Below are 18717 nucleotides of genomic sequence, written 5' to 3'. Positions count from 1 at the left end.
AAACGTGGTGGTGAATGATCAATGGGTCGGACTCCTCAAATTTAATATTCACTCCTCTTTCCAGGTACAGAGCATATGTAGAGAATATCTAACCATGACAACCTGCCTGCAGGTGAAAAATGACGAAGATAGGAAGTGAACGTAGCTAATAAAAGTACAAGAGAGCTACTGCAGCTGTACCTTAAAGCTGTGTTGAGTTGGTGGCCTAGTTCTGAGGGATGGTGACTGACAGAGCCTGATGGGCAGATTTAAAATGATGGACACATCAGACATAAACAAGAAGCAGTGAAGACAGGTGGATGACCGTTGATTCCCACTGTGCAACAGTCAGGCTATCATATACAGTAATACCGTCAAACCAGTCAGTTCCACATACTAAGGCGTGTCACAGTCTATGCAGGAAGTAACTTACAAATCCTGTTGCCTATTCTTTCCATAAATATAACCAACTAGTTTAGTTTGATTCTTTATCAGTTTGCATTAAAAATCTCTCTTTTAAAGACCCGGTTCATATATTCTAAGCTTGGTTTGGGTTTTTGCAAAAAACAAAAGTATGAAAATGTCAGAGAGCATCTCGGCTGATCTGAATTGAAATACTCATCGAAGCAGTGTGTAAAACATCACATTCAGTAAAGGTTTAAATGCTTGACATTTTAAAAGAATCAAATCAACTGCAGAAAAAACACTTTTGCTTTACCAGGGACTTCATGTTTTCGGTTGGTTCTGATATAAGCTGGGTTTCATTCACACATACAGTACATATACTGTGCAGGAGACTGTGTTTATTTTGAAGTGAGAGATCATAAAAAGGACAAGTGCTGAGACAATACATTTGCTATGGTGTCAAAGATGTAGGACAGACGGAAGAGAAAGAAATGTCAAGAAACAGAGAAAGAAGGAAATGAACGGATGTCATTGTGTGTGTAGCCATCATGTATTTAAGCAGGTATTCAAAACAGGACATCATTCTTTGAGCTACTCAGCCACCACAGCAATTAATCATTCAATGAGCACCTGCCCACACCTCTGGACATGCATCGCTGTCTTTCAGAGATACCAACAGATAAAACATGTTTTAATAGAATATCACTACTATAAAAGAAGTCTGTGTGTCTATGTCTCTCTTTGTTTTCTAGGTTCATTTGAGTTTGTTGTCTTCTCAAGGCTGTGGTGCTTTTTTTAGCCACAAGATAATACTTCTGGTTTTTTTTGGCACTTTCAAAATAAAAGGATTTGAAGGATGACCTTGCATTAGTCTGTTCATCTTTGCAGCTCTTCAGAGGCAATACATGTTCATACAGTAAATTGTCAGATAAAAAAGCAACTTCTTTAAAGTTTTTTTTTTTAAGAACAATAGAATAACAATATTCAGTACTGATAATCCAACAGAGGACAGAAATAATTTAAAAAGGAAAAAAAAGAAACAGCACAATGATAAATGACTGAAAATACTGCATAGTACAAATGCCCCGTAGCTGTTTTTGTCCGTCCTGTTTGACACAGTACTAAGGGCCAACAGGAACAGACCATAATGAGACAGACTCATCAGTTTCTCCTACGACCAAGGAAAAAAATCACCCAAGGAGACTCCAAAACTGACTACTGGCTGTTGCCTCTAGGGCAAAACAAAGCACTGTCCTGCCCTTTAAGATCAAGCTCTGACTGGCTGAATAAAAATATGATGTGATCATTGATCCCTGGAAAGTAGAGAGGTGAGGTGGGAAAGTCAGTCCTGTTGGAATCGCTGGTCATTATTCAGGTTCACTGCTATTTGTGGTCTTGTCCCACTCTATGCTCTCCTCACTGTGCGTGGGAGAAGGGAGGGCCCCAGAGGCCCCTGCAGGACGCATACTCAATCCCTGGAAGCGCCGGCACTCGGGGCAAATGCGGATGTGGCTGCACCCCCTCGCAACTAGGGCAGCCTCCTGTGCCAGTCTGTGAGAGAGGGGTTCAGGCAGTCCGGTGCCCCCGCACAGCTTTCCGTTGCTGAGGCTAACGGCGGCAGCTCGTGCCCGACGCTCCTCCAGGGGTAAAGGCCGCGGCCGCAGCATCGAAGCCGTCCGCCGGCGCCTCACCTGCAGGCTGTCGCGACACAGGACGATCCCATGGAGCTCCCGTAGCATCTCCTCACACACTGACTGCTGCAAGCACACACACAGGGAGAGAAAAGATAGGGGAGAGGGGGATAAGAGGGGAAGAGAAAGGGAGAGAGGCCAGACAACTCACTGACTGACTGACTTGATCAGGACAAACTGATAAACATCACAGACATATAACACATACATTTAATCATTAGAATCAGTGTACAGTGGAAAAAAACAGGGAGATGGCTGGTGTAGCTTTAACAACTATCATTAAAACAGATCCATATATACATATGGAATTGGAAATACATATAATCATACATATTATGGAAACTAAATATTTAGACACGCAAGACATGTAACACAGGAATTATCCATTACAATGACGGATATGACACTGAAACTCAGGTGAAAGGCTAATTATCTCACTCACACACACACACACACACACACACACACACACACACACACACACACACACACACACACACACAGAGTGAAACATCAATCTATGCTGCTCAAAAAGAAGAAATCACATGAGGTTTTGACTTTCACATTCTGAATGTTTATTGAATTAAAATCACAGTGTGGAGTCCATTTGAAAAGACAATTATTAAGTATCTTTTAAAGGAAACACATCAGAAATAATTATTAACACTGCATACACATCTTTCTCTACTTGACCATTTCTAGTTAATGGCATCACCGCCGTAAGAACAGCCCAGCCGAGCTACTTCGGTTACAGAACTGATGAGTTTCTGGAAATTTTAAATTGGCCTTTTATTTGTCCAGAAGAAAATGCCTCTCCAAATAGCAGGAGTTCTGTGACAAGACTGGACACACTCCTCATATTGCTTTCTAGTCCCCACTCCAGAATAAGCTACATTGAAATGTATATGATTTTATACTGTACATATATAGTTTTGATTTATCATTTATACCATTTTTAGGATTATAATAACACACTATCTGCGTGACTTTTCACAGGGAAAAATACTTATAGGTGTTTTCTTTTTAAATCTACCGTATGTTAAGTAGAAATCTTCTTCTTCCCACATCTGGTTGACGTCCACAACTAATCCATTACTGTCTTTATTCATCTCTAAAGCAATGAATGACTTCTGGTCTCTAACAACTGAGCGAAGATGTGCACACAATGCCAAGCATCTTTTAAGTAAAATGATGATTGGATTAAGGCTAAGAGAAAACTACAACCACAATTTATGGCAGCACCCTGTGAGCATGTATTCAACACCAATCAGATTGAACTACATTCAATATTCTATATTGTGTATGATATTTTATGAAATATATATATATTTATGAGTCTTTACTGCTATAAATAGAAAATAATCCAAATATGCATGTACTCTTAGTGAGGTATAAGTGAGGTATATCTTTGGATTTGTGCTGATTATGTCACATAAGCTGGACGGAGGAAGGCTGGGTGTCCAGTGGAACCCAGAGGAAGACACCTGCTACACTTCCTGTCATAGCTGTGCTCTGTGGGAAAGCCTAGCGGCTCCGCGAGGGGGAGGGTGCCAGCAGGGAGGGGAGAGGGAGACAAAGCAGATGCAGGTTAGATAGCCCTCTCTCACCTCATTTCCTGGGGCCTGTCTTAACATCCAGACAAACTCCAGCACTGCCATGAAGATAGCCACCAGCAGGCCACACACCAGCACCACGAAGATGCCGCCGATGTTCTCCATGCCCAGACCTGGAGACAACAGGATATGGTAGGGGAAGTGAGAGATGACGGAAAGAGGGATGTGAAAGAGGCAACTAAATTGAAATGTTGTTCCAAACACACAGTCTTGCAAGCTGAAGTAGAGCTGAAGAACAAGCAGATGGGGATTAAACGGAGACAAACCTTTGGCACGGTGGTCCTCCTCCTTTGGACACTTGCCACCATCCCACCACTTCCTCTTGAGGATCTCCAAACGATTGTCCTCCTGCATTTTGAGGATGGCCAGGTCAAACTCGTCTCGGTACACTGACCCTGCAGGAAGAGATGGGCAAAGCTCAAACCTGCACAATGCGAAACAATCTCTTAATGAGGTACTCCAACTTAAAACTGAACCATTAGACAAAACTATCTACTTGTTTATAGTTCAAACACACTCACTTTGTCAAATCGAATGACATTTTCATGACTTTTGCTTCTGATGTGCCGTGGTGAATGGAAAATGATGTCACTCCATTAGACAACTTTGTTTCAACAAAAATGAAGATGTTAAATTTAAGATTAAATGGCTTACAAGGATTTCACAGTGTTCTACAGGTTACATCACAGTATGCGGTATGGGACATTAGCTACTAAAGAGTGGGTATATTTATCTTCTAAAGATCAAAGGAAATTAAATTAATCTTGTTTACTTCAAGGTGTGTTTTTTTCCTTGTCTAGAGATTGACTCTAGCTGAGATCAAAGTGTGAGTAAACCCTGTTTTTATACTCTCAGAACAGGAGAAAGAGTTCCACATTCAACAGGAACAACATTTGAAATTCTTTTTTTTTTTCCCTCTCGTCCTCCCTTCTCCCATCACAGCATGGAAACAGCCGCTCTATTAAAGTCTAGCTGTATGTCTCTTTTAATTTCTCACTTTTTGCATAATTTTTTCCCCCCCATGATAGCAGTTAATGGCTTTGCTGATGCTTTACTTTTCAATTTATCTCTCCAATGTGATGTTTATGGTGTATCCTCCACCAATGCCCCTGCTCTTTATTCCCCCTTCTTAGCTTCAACATTAAATATACAGTGTATCTAAGCAAAACCATCAGTTTTGTCCTCTGCTGCGTTTATTTTACACTGAACTCCCCTTCCCCTCTACTTCTCCAATAACGCCGAAAACACTTCAAGCAGCGATGAAATGCGGCCCGCCGCAATAAGCGGGTAGAAATTCTTTGTAAACATAGGTCATCATGTCACAGGAGTCACAGGACTCTGTAACTGGTTGGCTGCGGTATTGTCTGGCCTGGTCTATCCCCAACTTTTAGTTTGACCACACTTCTCTACCGGCCATGGCTCGCTGAGCTTGAAGTGGCCGGCGTAGCTTTCCCTAGATATTTTAATATTGCATAGCAGCTTACCGCTGGCCGCACTTCGCTACTGTTTGATGTGTTTTTGTCCTAAGTCTTTTGTCTTATCCAGTGACATCCATCAGGTCTCCTACCTATGTAAATTAATTGTTAAGTTCTCCTTTTCTCTTCCCTTATTTTTATTTCTTCTTTCCCCCATCTAATTCTCCACTCCATCATTCTCCACTCACCCACGGGCATGCCAATGCCGTAGCCCTTGGTGTCCAGCAGTCCTCCAATCTGAGTCAGGTTGCAGTTCCTCTGGCGGTAGTACTCGTTCATGGTGCTCTCAAGCAAGTAGGCATAGTTGGAGTTGAGGACACGGGCGATGCCTTCCTCTGTGCTCTTCACAAACACACTGGGCTGTTTTGAGTGCATGAAATTCCACATACGCTGGTATGTCTGGTAGCGAGAGTTCTGCAGAGTGGGGAGACAAAGTCAGGAGCCACAGACACATTCAGATGTGAGAGAGACAGTAAACAAAAGTCTAGCAGTCGCAGATACATTATTTCTCAGTTTTGCAGAGGAGGAGATTGGTTTTCATTTATTGTTCTATTTCATCTTTTTTGACTGACGGATTTATTCAAATTCTCCAAAAAGTTTGCTGCAGTAAAATGTGAATGTTTTTCTTTTCTTTAGCCGATCCACTTTTTCCACTTGTGCAGTTTAGAACAGAATCTTCACTTAACATCTCCACCTGTCCTCTACTTTCTCTTGGCCTGTCTTCCTTGAGTTATTCAAGGTCCATTGGACATGAAAGCACAAAGAAAGACAAGGCTAATGTATCTCTTTCCTTCCCTCCACATCATCCTTCACTGTCTTTCTCCCTGTAACATACTCTTTCTCTGTTTCTCACACTCTCTCACTTTAATTCTCTCTCCGAGGTCAAATCTTACAAGATGAAAGAGGATAGGGTGTGCCTCTCTTAGGGACCTGGGCAGTGCATTGTCTCCCTGAGAATACGGATACTAAATGGTTGTGGCAAGGAACAGACAGGAAACAGATACAACCTTTGGTTGGAGGAGGAAGGAAACAAAGGACAGGAAGGTGATGAGGAGGATAACATAACTTCAGTGATGGCCCACTGATCACTGCAGGCTCTTGGGTGAGTCTGTGTGTATGTGTGTGGCTGTGAAACAATGATCTATCATATGTAATGAAGTGTGTAACCTCTGACCTGGAAGAAAGTCATTGTGGATCCTCCGTGCATGGTGCCATACTCTATCGCCGTCTGATCTGCCAGATCGTCGACTGACTCTATCGGTACCTCCATCCTCTGGACTGTTAGGAAGGCAGCCAGGTTGGCGGTGTAGGATGAGATGATGATTAATGTGAAGGCCCACCTGTAGAGGAAAGACAGGGGACAAGAACATATGTATTCCCCTACAAAAATGTAAATGGGCAGGCTGGTTTATGAAGACAGATTGCCCGGGTGAAAATGAGAGGAGAAGACACTGCAGGATTACCAGTGGATGGCGGGGTGGATGCATGAATGGGTGGCGGGGTGGATGCATGAATGGGTGGGTGGGTGGGTGTGTATGGATAAAGGTGACAATGCTTGGTTTGGATGAAAGGAAGTGAAGTTTTAGCTGTAAAGGCAGACATACACAGACAACGTCTCATGTATGCACATGCACAGATGGCATCACTATCTCATTTTAAACCTTGATGTACTAGAAATCCGGAATGAAGCTTGATCACAGAACAGAATTGAATGTGTCTGTTGAAAGTGTGTTTTGAAAGCTGAAAACATGCAAGTGCACTATTTGTGTGCCTCTGTCGCCAATACTAACCACACTCCGCTAACACAACGTGTGGACAGAGCTCTGGGAGCAATGGTGGATCCTTGCTGCATGAAGCCTCCAACAGGGAACCAGAAACTGTTGCCAAGTGAGTACTGGTTGATTAGCAGGTTACAGCGACCCTTTAGACACGGGTGGGGGTTGTACCACTCATAAGGTGTCAATCTGGGGAGAACGAGACAATGGGGTCAGACAACAGAGAGAGAGAGAGAGAGAGAGAGAGAGAGAGAGAGAGAGAGAGAGTTAGAGGAGGAATACAGCCAACAAGACTGGAAATGAAAGTGGGATTAAGTATTCTGAAGAGCGCGAAACTCAAGAGTTAGGGAGCGAGCGGAATGGAGAAAGAAAAGAAGAGACAGACACACAAGAAAACAACAGTCAACTGAGCACAAAGTCACCTTGGTTCTCTAGAGAGAACCAACCTGTTTTTCATTCCCCATGTGCAGCCTACTTAAACAGTGTGAGTGAAGGCAATGTAATTGGTATGTTCAAATGGTGCTGCATGAATCTAAAGCGTTGTGACAACTGTTGTGTGCAACAGTCTCTGTCTTAAAACTAGGGCATGATTTCCTTCTGATCTGTCAAAATTAACAAAAAAGGCAAACATTTGAGGCTTGTAAAGGAAAAAAAATGGACAAGTCCAATACATCCTTAATACAACACTCACATGCCCACATTCACATCAAAAGAGTCACTGTTCCCTTATACATTCTTCCTGTTCAAACTGGCTAAAAAAAAATCCATACCTAAATCAAGTGAGTATCTTTTACATTTTTAGAAGGAAATTTCCTCTTTATGTTTCCCCGGACTGTGTTTACTTGTTTGGCTGTGGTGCAGGAACAGCAACACAAAGAAGAACGTTCAAACTACAAAGACTGTAACTTTGGTAAATACCCACTTGATTTGTCAAATTCAGAATGATGAGCAATAATTAAATCATTAAAACTGTGGCAATAAAAATTACAGCAAATGTCGATTTCGGCATGTGAGTATTGTTTTAGGACAGACCTGAATAAACGGGAACCTACCCTCTAATGCACATTTATGCCCAGTATGATTGAAGAGGAAATACTGTTCTTAGCAAACCTCAGCAAAAACAGAAAGTGTATATCATCCATATTGTCATGACAAATCACACTACTCAATTAAATTACAGTATAAGACCCACAGAACTCACACATGTAATACATCTACCTGTCCGGCGACTGATAATTTGATTCCAGAAGGTGTTACATAAGACCTAAATTAGCATTTTTGATGAAGCTTCTTCATAACGTGGTGAAATTTAAAAACGTTTCAATTGTATAAGCAATAATGATTTGCAGCAGCTGCCGTGCCAGTTCCCTCCCTGACCAGCAGGTGCCAGTATGACGCTGGAGACCCACCACAGGGAGGAGAACATCTCTTTTGCCGGGATGTGGGAAGATAGACTTGATAGAGAGTGAAGAAAGGCAAGAGAACAGACACCTATTTCCTCCGCTGTATAACTCCCAAACAAACCTTTTACAGTTTTATTGTCTGTTTTCTACCCTCTTTGTTTGTCTCTCATTGTATTCTCTCTCTCTCTCATCTGTAAAATGTCTTTTAGTGGTGAGCTCTTTTACCTGGCCACCAGAAAGAGGACGCAGCTGACAGCCAAGTAGGCCAGAAGCATGAAGAGCCAGACACCAGGGGAGAAGGGATCCAGGAAGGAGAAGTAGCCTGGCCTACGTCCCTGAAAAACACACACACACACACACACACACACACACACACACACACACACACACACACACACACAGTATAGGGTTTAAATCATTAAAGCCTGCAACAAAGACCGTGACCACCTTAATCCCATGTTCAATACACACAAGCCAACCCAACATGGGCTTTTGCTGAACAAGGTGGCGAGAGGTTAAACACTTACACTTACTTGTAGAGGTGAAGATTAACTAATTAGTATATGAAAAAACACACAAAGTCTCGAACATCGCCCCCACAAAGTGAGTGCCAAGAGTAATTATCAATGAATGTTGCTGAATTTCAGTGTTGATAGCTTTGCCCCAGGCCCAATTTGTTCTGTTTTAAACAACATTTACTGCCGCCTGTGTAATTTGGAAAAGATGAAAAAGGTGACTGGGACAGTAAATAAAGGGATTTTGATGCGATAAGCCTAGGTTTTCCTGCCCTAAACTGATAACAATATAATTATACGAATCTCATTTGCATGTAAACATTCAGATCAACATTGTATGAAAGCACAAACTCAGACACCCATGAATTGTCAACAGAGTGGCACAGGGCTGTATATTGATACAACATCACAGATAAGAGGTTTTATTGACTTGTTTCTGTCACTGAAAAAAAAAAAAAAGTTGACTGTTTCCTGTTAATTTGTATATAGTAAGCTTTTACATGAAATCACATTAGATGCAGAATTAGGCCCAATCATAAAGAACAATGGAGGTCACAATAATGAACAAGGACAACAGTCACCATTCACGCTCCACGAGGCCGCATGCAGTAGAAGCAGAAAGGTCAAGTAATCAAGTAAACCATTACAGCTACATTAAACCGAAATTCATTTCTGTGACCTATAGTTGACTTCTTGTATGACTGGGAGCGCACAGTGTCCCAGCTTGGAGGGGAAAAAAGGGAAAGAGATTACTAGTTTTGGCTTGGACAGAAAGGCTAGCTGTGCCTAAGCAGCTATGGGCTGTAATGTATCGGTTTGGACTAGTAACCAGTGGTAAAGGAAGTGGCTAAAGTAGGGCTGGCAGCTAGCAGACCAATGAGAATATAGGGGTTCATTTCTAATGTTTCATTTCCAGCACCAACAGCTATTGTCCTCTAAATGAAACTAATTGCTGGTGATTGAGTGTGCTTTTTATTTGCTATGTGCATCCTCATATTTCCTATGTGCATGTTCAGCATATAGCCTGGCTGACCGAGCATCAGCAAGAGAGTATTTGCCATTTACACACAGATGCACATCCACCATCTGTTAATGACTATGAAATGGAGATGGTATCAGGGCAGGCAACACAGGTATATAGTGGAGGAGATCAAACAACCAACTATCCAAGTGTTGTTATGAGAGTAGAAGCTCTTTGTCTGATTTTGTCTGTCTCATTTTTGTCTATAGGCAGCACTGTGGAGCCCACCTAAGTAAGCGCAAATCGCTTTTATGCAAAAATACTCAATTAGGTACTCCTAGGGGACATTACACATGCCAAAACACTGCAGTAAAACATTTCTGAGGCTCTCCAAATTTAATTTGCAGCAAGAGGGTGAAATTAGTTTGGTGGGCATTTGTTATGATAAACGAACCCCCATTTAGACTTGAGCAGAGTTGAAAATTCATTAACGCGTTCGTAATCACTTGCATATTAGCCTGACTGCGTAAAATAGGAGAGGTACTGAAAGCAGGAAAGGATTCAGTATCATTTTTTGCATGATTCAAATCAGCCTGCCAGTCTTAATGTTGGTCTGTCTAGCTATAGAGTGTGATGTGCATGATGATGATGATGAGGATGATGATGATGATGATGATGATGACGATGATGGCTGTCTCAAAATAGAACAGTGTAGTGGTGAACCACACAATGGTCATCTCAGAGGTAGAGTAATATTGTAGAATCAGTATCACTGCCAAGCTGCCTCTTGCTGGCACTGGCATTATGTGGGTAAGAGCAGTATGTGCTGACATGAGTCCTCCTGTTTACTGGTCCAGTTTGGTGCATGCTGAACCAGCGTTTTTTTAAATGCTTGCCCCGCGTATCCACATCTTAAGCTCCCACCAAGGTGCTATAATTAAGATGAAGAGAGCTGCAGAGATGCGGGACACCAATGCTCACAGATGGTGCAGAAGTGAAGGTGCAGAAGATCAGAAATAGAAACGGAGCGAATGGTAGGAAGAGACAGGAATCACAAGGACAACATGAAGACAGTAGGAGTTGCGTGCTGTTGAGAGTCATCTGCTGTGGTGTAATGTGTGCTTCAACACTCAGAGACAAAGTTATGTTTTCAGGAGTTGGAGGGGAAATTATCCATGGCGACTGAGGCTGCAAGAGACACACCAATGAGCACACAGACATTCAGATAGGCTTAATGGGAACTGCATAAAATGTATTAAAAAACTGTGTGCATGCTTCTAAAATGTGTGAGGATATTTTTTGTCCATTTTACAAACACTTTAGGTCTTGTAAACTGAGTCCTAGAAAGAAAGGGCTTAATAAATCTCCCTTTAATGATCATCTTGTGACAACAGAAAACATCAGGGTTACAATGTCATGTTTTTTAAAGCCGCACTAATCAATACTTATATTACAATGGATCTATGTATAATGTGAAAAAGGTCTTCTGTAGTAATGAACCAACACATAATTCACGCTTACTCAACAACAGCGTTTTAGTGCTGTTCAGCTCATTGTTTTGATTTCACTGCAGCATCTTTAATTTTTTGATGTTCTTATCAACCTAATTTCCTCTCCTGCTCTGATAAGAGTTAGTGGCTGGAGAACATAGTGGAGCATTTCACAGCTAGGGGCCAGATATTTCCCTCATTGGTTGGTAAAGACCAAAAACAGAGCTAAAAGAGAGTTTATTGGACTATCATTCATCAGGTTGCTGGAAACACAAATTAAATGAATGCTAACGTTGCTCCTTGTCTGCTGGATATGCCATAATAGCTTTATAAAGGATAATGTGCCAATGTTGTGTACAGCTTGTTGTGTGGCCACAAACATCTGTTAATGCAGGTTTAAATTGGCTTTGCTGCAGCTTTTGCTGCAGAAATTATGAAAGAGTGCATCTGTCCTTCACAGATGCTTACCTCTGATTCATCTGTGCCACTGACGGCTCAGTTCCACTGATGTTAGCACAGTTATAAATAACTTATGTACGTAAATATTGAGTGCATTTAGTTATTCATATTTTATCAGTGACAAATTGACTTGAAAGAGAAATTTACGAAACCACATGCACATCCCAGTCTATCCAAATGGCGCAGAATTATTGTTTGAACAGTGAGCTCATATAGGTGGTCTGCGCTCTCTTCCTTGTGGAAGGTGAGTCTATGTGTGCAGACAGACTGTCAGTAGCTGTGTGTTTGTATGTGTGCGTGCTTGTGTTTGAAAGCTTGTCAGCAGCTGTCTGTGCTGTCAGTCAGCAGCAGCAGCAGAACAGATACAGTACGTGCTTGGGTAACCCAGTGCACAGGGAGCACCAGTGGTGCACACAGAGGCAGCAGGTAGCTGACTTCTGGCTGGGGAAAACAGCAACCATGGCTAATCTGGTAGTTACTGTTTAATGGGAGATACACACTTGGAAGAGACAGAAGACTCCAACAATCTGACATAATGACCAAACTGTATTGATATTGATAATTGCCCTGGCACATGAGTTAGATATTAAAAGTAAACCTGCGGCAATAAAGGGATTTCAGTGTAGAACAAGCACTAAATGTGGGTACATGAGTATAAATCATAGGCACAGGTTGCCCTGGCTCCTCAGACAAACATTTGCTGCCGCGTTTCAATCATTTTTATTAGAGCCAGGGGAATCATTTTATAAAGGTTTATCGTCACGTTAAGATGATAAGAGGGCATAAGGCAAATCAAAGGATGGAAGAGAATCCAGACGTGGTGAAGAGGGCGAAACATCCTTTACGATCTATCTTTAGTACATCTCAACAAATAGAACTGCAAGGAATTGCTGCCTATTATAGTATGTGTATAACCCTTCTTCCTCTTAACACGCAGATGAAGAGCTCATTCATTTGCCCTTGTTTTCTCTCATAACTTCCCACTGTCCTTACTCCATTCAACCTTCTCTCTTTCTCTCTCTCTCTCTCTCTCTCTCTCTCTCTCTCTCTCTCTCGGGATTGCAGGCATGCCAGCCCAGGAGGGTGGCTGAAGGAGCTGGTAAGGTTATCCAGTCAAGGATTTCACCTAGTCATCCTGCCTCTTGGTATTCATACCACACTGTTTCCCCCTGAGGCTGCCTGCCTGAATACTGAGACTACCCATTGTCATTTCAACTCTTGCTCTTATTTCTGCTTCTTCTCTCCACCTCTTTTGCTTCTCTTTCTGCCCGTTTCTTGCTAATTCTCTTTAATATTAACTTTCTCCTTTCCTTCCCCTTGTCTCTCCAACTTCACTCTCTCTTTCTGGGGTGTTTAACAGTGTGTGCATTTCTAATTGTGTCAGAGCTGCTGTTGAGACAGCCGCAGGGGCAATCTGCAGAGAGCAGTTGATATAGCAGAGTTCACAGGGTCATATTCATAACAACATTCTGCTGTCTCCTGGGATCTCCAGGCTGTCTGGCTTTATGTTTGTGTGCTTTGTACATGTATGTGTGTCATTACAGTGTGAAACTATTTGTGTATGTATATGCGGAAGGCACTGTGTGTTTGTGACTGTGTAATTTCGTCTAAGGTCGTGTGTGGCCAGAGTCAATAAAGCTCCGTATGCCACGCTCTACCCTCAGGGCAGCTGCTGAATCTGACATGACTTCCACACACCCCAAATTAGCTCCTATGTCTAATTAAGTGCCGTTCTCTCTTTCTCTTATACGCGCACATGCGCTTACTTTGCCGCACAGTCCCCAAAATGAAGGAAATGTTTAGAGGATGGAACTGGCACAGATATAAAGTACCTCAAAGTGTTGGGGTCTTGGGTTACAGCATATGGCTTTTTCTTGTACAGATGATGAATGTTATGGGAGTGATGGCTTTTATGAGAAGAGGTTGACAGTAGCTCTAGGTTATGTCTGGAACTCTGATGTCCAATTCACATATTGTACTGGCTGCTGAAGTAAAGGTGTGCTTTTTGATTTGTGTGTAAAAGAAAATCAAATGTATTTATATGGCCTCAAACCACATGCATGTCTCAAAGGACACACACCAAGAAGCCACAAAATAGTCAGGAAAGGCAACCTAGACAGGTAGAGATCGGATTCTGCAGAAAAGCTGCAAGCTGTCTGAGATGTGTTCCTATATTTTTTATTTCAATGTGGTGCTCCAGAAATCATACAACAAAGTGAGTATACAAGGCAACAGTGACATCCCTCCAGAGAATCAGATCCCCTGTCTTTTTTGTGACAAAATCATATGACAGGTAATTAAGTGTTGTGATTTGCTGCTGTTCTGCAAGCTCCACAGAAACGTTGACTATGACAGCTGACAGTGCTTAGAGTGGAGGAGCCAGTTAAGTTTCAGTCCAGGTTTCTGCTGTTTTATACAGGAAATTAATTTTGGTCTGATTTATGCTTTAAGGCAGTGATGGTGGGAAAACAGTTGGCGATAGCTTTGTAAACACACATGAGTAATTTCACCAAAACGGATTTTGCCTTGTACTATATTATTGTGATGGAAAAAAATATTGTCCATATTGATTGGCTCAGAGTGCGAATGTGTGTCATAAATGCAAAATACAAGAGAAAAACTGTGTGTTTGAGAGAGAAAGACGTACAATACAAACATACTGACAAAGAGGAGAGATGGAGAATAAATTGCTGATAGTCTGAGGGTAATTAATACTGGTGCCTTTATTTTATTGCATTTGCCATTCTTATTGATTAGACTGAAATTTTCATTTTAAGTTTGAAATAAGCCGCAAACCCCCCTTGTAGTGCACTGTGCCTAAGATCAATAGTCAGTGGATTAGAACTGAACAGTGCAGTCACAGAAATTCAAATATCGAATTTTAGAGCCATGCTGAGGGGCTGTTTGGAATCAGATCTGAGAAAATGCCAAGGGGCAATGGGAGAGTAAAAAGTGCATGAATAAATGATGGTGGGGCAGAGAGAGAGAGAGACAGAGAAAGACAAGGGACACCTGTCTTCACTTTCACTCATCTTGTAGCTTTCTCTTTTCTCTCTCTCTTTTCAAAACCTCCATACATCAGTGCTTTATCTTAATAACAACTGATTTCTTCATTTCCTTCTAATTGACCTCTTACTCAGGAATTTGGTGTCAACTGGGCCAAGTCTGTGTTAACTCAACTCTGTGACTCTGTGTGCCAGCCCTGAGGGACATCAGTTCCATGTCACCTCCTCATGCTGCCAGCCGCCAGCCTGCCTCCCTCTTCAGATGTGATACGCTACCCAGCAGCCCATTTAACACTGCACCTGCTGTGAGCATCGATTGATTCTCCTCAACTGTTAGCGCTCAATTGAGTCCCTCACTGCTACACATATTAGTGCTGTGTGTAGGCTATGGTAAGGTGAGAAGGAGGGAAGTTCACAAGAAGGGGAGCCAGGAGCAAGAGAAAATGTGAGTAAACGCCCCTTTGGGACACTATGCACGTGCCAGATCACCTAAGGGCGGAATGTGGCCGGTGCCATAGTTGGCCCTGCTGTGTCACCTTGGGTTTTGGAGGAGGACTGATGATTAATGGGCCACTGACTCTACAAACACTGGCTCATTTCCACCTGTACTGCTGTTGTTTCACTGTTTCTTGCTTGGGCTTGCTCTCTGTGGAGCATGGAGGGTGTAGGAGCCCCATATTGGATGTTGTTTATAGTCTCATTTATGTTGTTTGTTGATTATTGTGTTGTGCACTGATATGGCAGGTGGTGGGCGTTTTCATCGCGGTTTGAGCGGAAGTGATAATCTATTTGTTTGCTTCACCTGTGCACCTGGGTTTTTTGGGCAGTGACAGAGAGGGGGTGAGCCTGGGAGCGAACACTTTCTGTTGACCGCATCATGCATTACGTTGCATTAACGCAATTATTCTACTCACCAGGTAACAATTACATTTGGTAACTGCAGTGCTAAGTGTATTTTACGTGTGGAAGAAGAAGAATAAAAATCACTGCAATACAATCTTGAGCGCGTCACAGTGTGTATCTCTCAGTGTTTAGCCCCTCGCGGCAGCACTATTTTGGACTGCTTACAGCCGCAATAGAGGGCGTTGCTTGCACAAATAAGATGGCAAAACCCTAGCAGAGGGCAAACAGAACACAACAACTGTGTAACTGGTACATTCATCAGGAAGTAAAACAGAACAGAAGGATGAAATCAAACACAGGAGAAGTGAAAGAAGCTGGACACTATTAAAAAGTTGAGACTACAGGGACAGAAGGTAAAGGTTGTTGGGAAGATAAAGAAGAAGCAAGAAAACTGTGAGACTAAGGGTTTGGAGGAGGAGAGGACAGAAGGAAGAGGAGGGTATGGCCTTAAAAACACAGATGCATGGTAAATGGAGTAGCTTAGAGGTAAAAGAGGCGATAAGGTGCAAAGTTTGTGGAAGGATTTGGACAGGCTAAGAGAGATAGACTCTACAGTCCAAAAGGGATAGTGGTTCTTTTCCAGCTATTAGACAAGGCTGACAGCCTGCTGTGGTATGTCCGCAAGCTGTACGAGAGCCAGTTTGATCGGTTAGAGTGGGTGTGTGTGGTGGGCTGGTGGGAGGAAACTTACCAGGTGGACCCGGTACATGATACTGATGCCGAGGGTCATGAAGGGTTTGGAGAAGTCGATGACCTTTTCACGCTCTGCTGTGATGGTGAGGCCTGCGACTGCCAGGTCAGCTTTCTGAAACAGAATGAATCATCCTATGAATACACAGTTAAAAGAATACTGAACATAGCCGTGAGGACGTAACACGAGTTTACATAACCAATAATTTAAGCGCTTGAAAGAATGACATAAGAAGTGGACTACTAGATGCAAATTCACTAATAATGCCCTTCTGTTTCATATAGCCTCTTTGTCCGCAAATAGCACTATCTGTGGTGAGGATAATCCAACATTGGAACTGTGTGTGAGTGTGCGTGTGTGTGTTTGTGTGTAGGGCACAAGAGAGATGAGGGTAACCATTGTGGCCGGCCAAGGGAGCAGTGTCAAGACAAATCACTTGACAAAGCAGCGGCTGGTAAAACACACACTTAGAAAAATACACACACACACACACACACGTTTGTTTCACTATCTTTGTGGGGACCCGTCATTGACATAATGCATTCCCTAGCCCCTTACCCTAACCTTAACCATCACAACTAAATGCCTAACCTTAACCCTTACCCTCACCCTAACCTAATTCTAACCCTAAAACCAAGTCTTAACCCTCAAACAGCCCTTTAACCTTGTGGGGTCCAGCATTTTGGGCCCCACAAGGCTGTGCAGACCCCACAAGTATACTGTATTCCTCAGTTTTTGGACCCCACGAATATAGTAAAACACACACACACACACACACACACACACACACACACACACACACACACACACACGTAGAAATGGTCAATGTATGCTGAATACTGGATGGCTCCCTGCTAATAATACAGGCCAGCAAAGTGCAACTGCAAGGGATTTTTCATCTCCCTGAAGAGCAAAAAGTGAAAGCAGCAACGCATTGCTCTTTGTCTGCTGCAGGAGAACTAAGAGGATTGGGGGACGGGGAGGAATGGGAGGATGAGAGTGAAGAGAGGGTAGCTCTGCTGCAGCACTGCAGACGCCACTCAAAATCCACAACACACTGTATCTCCAGGAAAGAGAGACAGGGAGAGGAGCAAATGGCATGCTACAACATCCATTTTGATGTGAAAAAAAATATTCCAACCTTTAGAGCAGGTTTAAACTGCTACCAGAAGAATTTTAGAGCTTCACCTAAAAGCCCAGATCCCACTCTGTGTGTGCTTCAATTAGTGTGGTACACATTAAAATGTCCACCTCTTTAACCTCACCACAGTCTACACTGCACACTAAAGCCTATTTTCCTGATGCCCTACACTCAGCCTGCGGACTTTGACCTTCCATCATCAGCTGTCCCCAGCCTCCGCCTCGTCTTTTTTCCTCTCTCCGTCGTTTGAAAGTCTGATCGCCTGCTCCCAGTGCCGGAAGGAAGCCACATGCAGGGAACGACCATCCAGGCAATTCCAACAAAGAAAGTCACTGATCCTTTGAAAAATGAACACATGGTCGTAACAGCCACTGAAATATTTATGTGAAGATATAATATTAATATTGATTACTGGATTTCTCTGCCTGCCTGCTGTTATGCCTTCTAGTGTAACTGAAAAAACAACGTAATGCTGGCTATTCAATATTGCATCATACCTGTTTCCACTTGCATTCAATCATATAATGCCAAGCCGGTAAAAAAGACACAAAAAAAACCACTTGTGAATGTGAGGGATGAATTAAACATTACCCTCTGGGATGTAGTATTTGACTTTAAGAGTTCAGTGTTTGGAGATGCCTATGTTCTCTATCTGCAGCACTGTGGATTAAGGAACCAGGACATACAGTACTGTACTTAGACTTTGGTCTGGATTCCTCCTGGCATGTCTCATTGTCTGACGCCAGTCAAACTAATCACCCACACTCAGGGAAATATTGTTCAGTCTGAATGGTACTGGCAGGGACACAGGTATCTGTTGTCCAAAATAACCTAAGGCTGTCCTCTTTTGCTGCTACCAAGTGTATATTTCATATCCCTTCAACTTATCCATTAAACTTGAAAACCATGGCTGTTCCTTTGTTTTATTTCACAATATTTATACTCTGCCATCTTTCCCATTCCTTTCTAAGCCTTTGACCAAACAAGCTCAAGCCTTTCCGTCCACTGTGGAACATCCCTCCAGATGTCCCCCGTCCCATGACAAATCCCAGTCAAGCACGTCTTGACTTTTTGTCCGCCGCCCCACCCGCCTCCCAAGCTGCTGTCAGATACACATGTTGACTTCAACCATGGCCCTTGTGAAGGTTAGCCTTTGACAGGCAACTTCAGGGGACGAGGGCGGTGGCAGACTGTGACAATAACAAGAGCAG

The 18717-nt window shown here is 42.7% G+C and overlaps 1 protein-coding gene across 1 annotated transcript in view; it reads right to left on the bottom strand.

Moving 5' to 3' along the window:
• Positions 1–798: 798 nt before the first annotated feature.
• grik4 (glutamate receptor, ionotropic, kainate 4) overlaps positions 799–18717 on the bottom strand; it is a 168376-nt gene continuing 150457 nt past the window's right edge. The window contains exons 12-19 of the mRNA XM_078246220.1: positions 16366–16479; positions 8567–8676; positions 6954–7127; positions 6338–6503; positions 5352–5577; positions 3955–4083; positions 3683–3801; positions 799–2141 (exon numbers count right to left, since the gene is read on the bottom strand). Coding sequence (XP_078102346.1) covers positions 1752–2141; positions 3683–3801; positions 3955–4083; positions 5352–5577; positions 6338–6503; positions 6954–7127; positions 8567–8676; positions 16366–16479 — 1428 coding nt within the window. The 3' untranslated portion in view covers positions 799–1751. The remainder of the gene's footprint in view (positions 2142–3682; positions 3802–3954; positions 4084–5351; positions 5578–6337; positions 6504–6953; positions 7128–8566; positions 8677–16365; positions 16480–18717) is intronic.

The sequence above is a fragment of the Sander vitreus genome, chromosome 3, assembly GCF_031162955.1.
Source record: "Sander vitreus isolate 19-12246 chromosome 3, sanVit1, whole genome shotgun sequence".
Lineage (NCBI taxonomy): Eukaryota > Metazoa > Chordata > Actinopteri > Perciformes > Percidae > Sander > Sander vitreus.
This window is presented reverse-complemented; position numbering and strand designations above follow the sequence as displayed.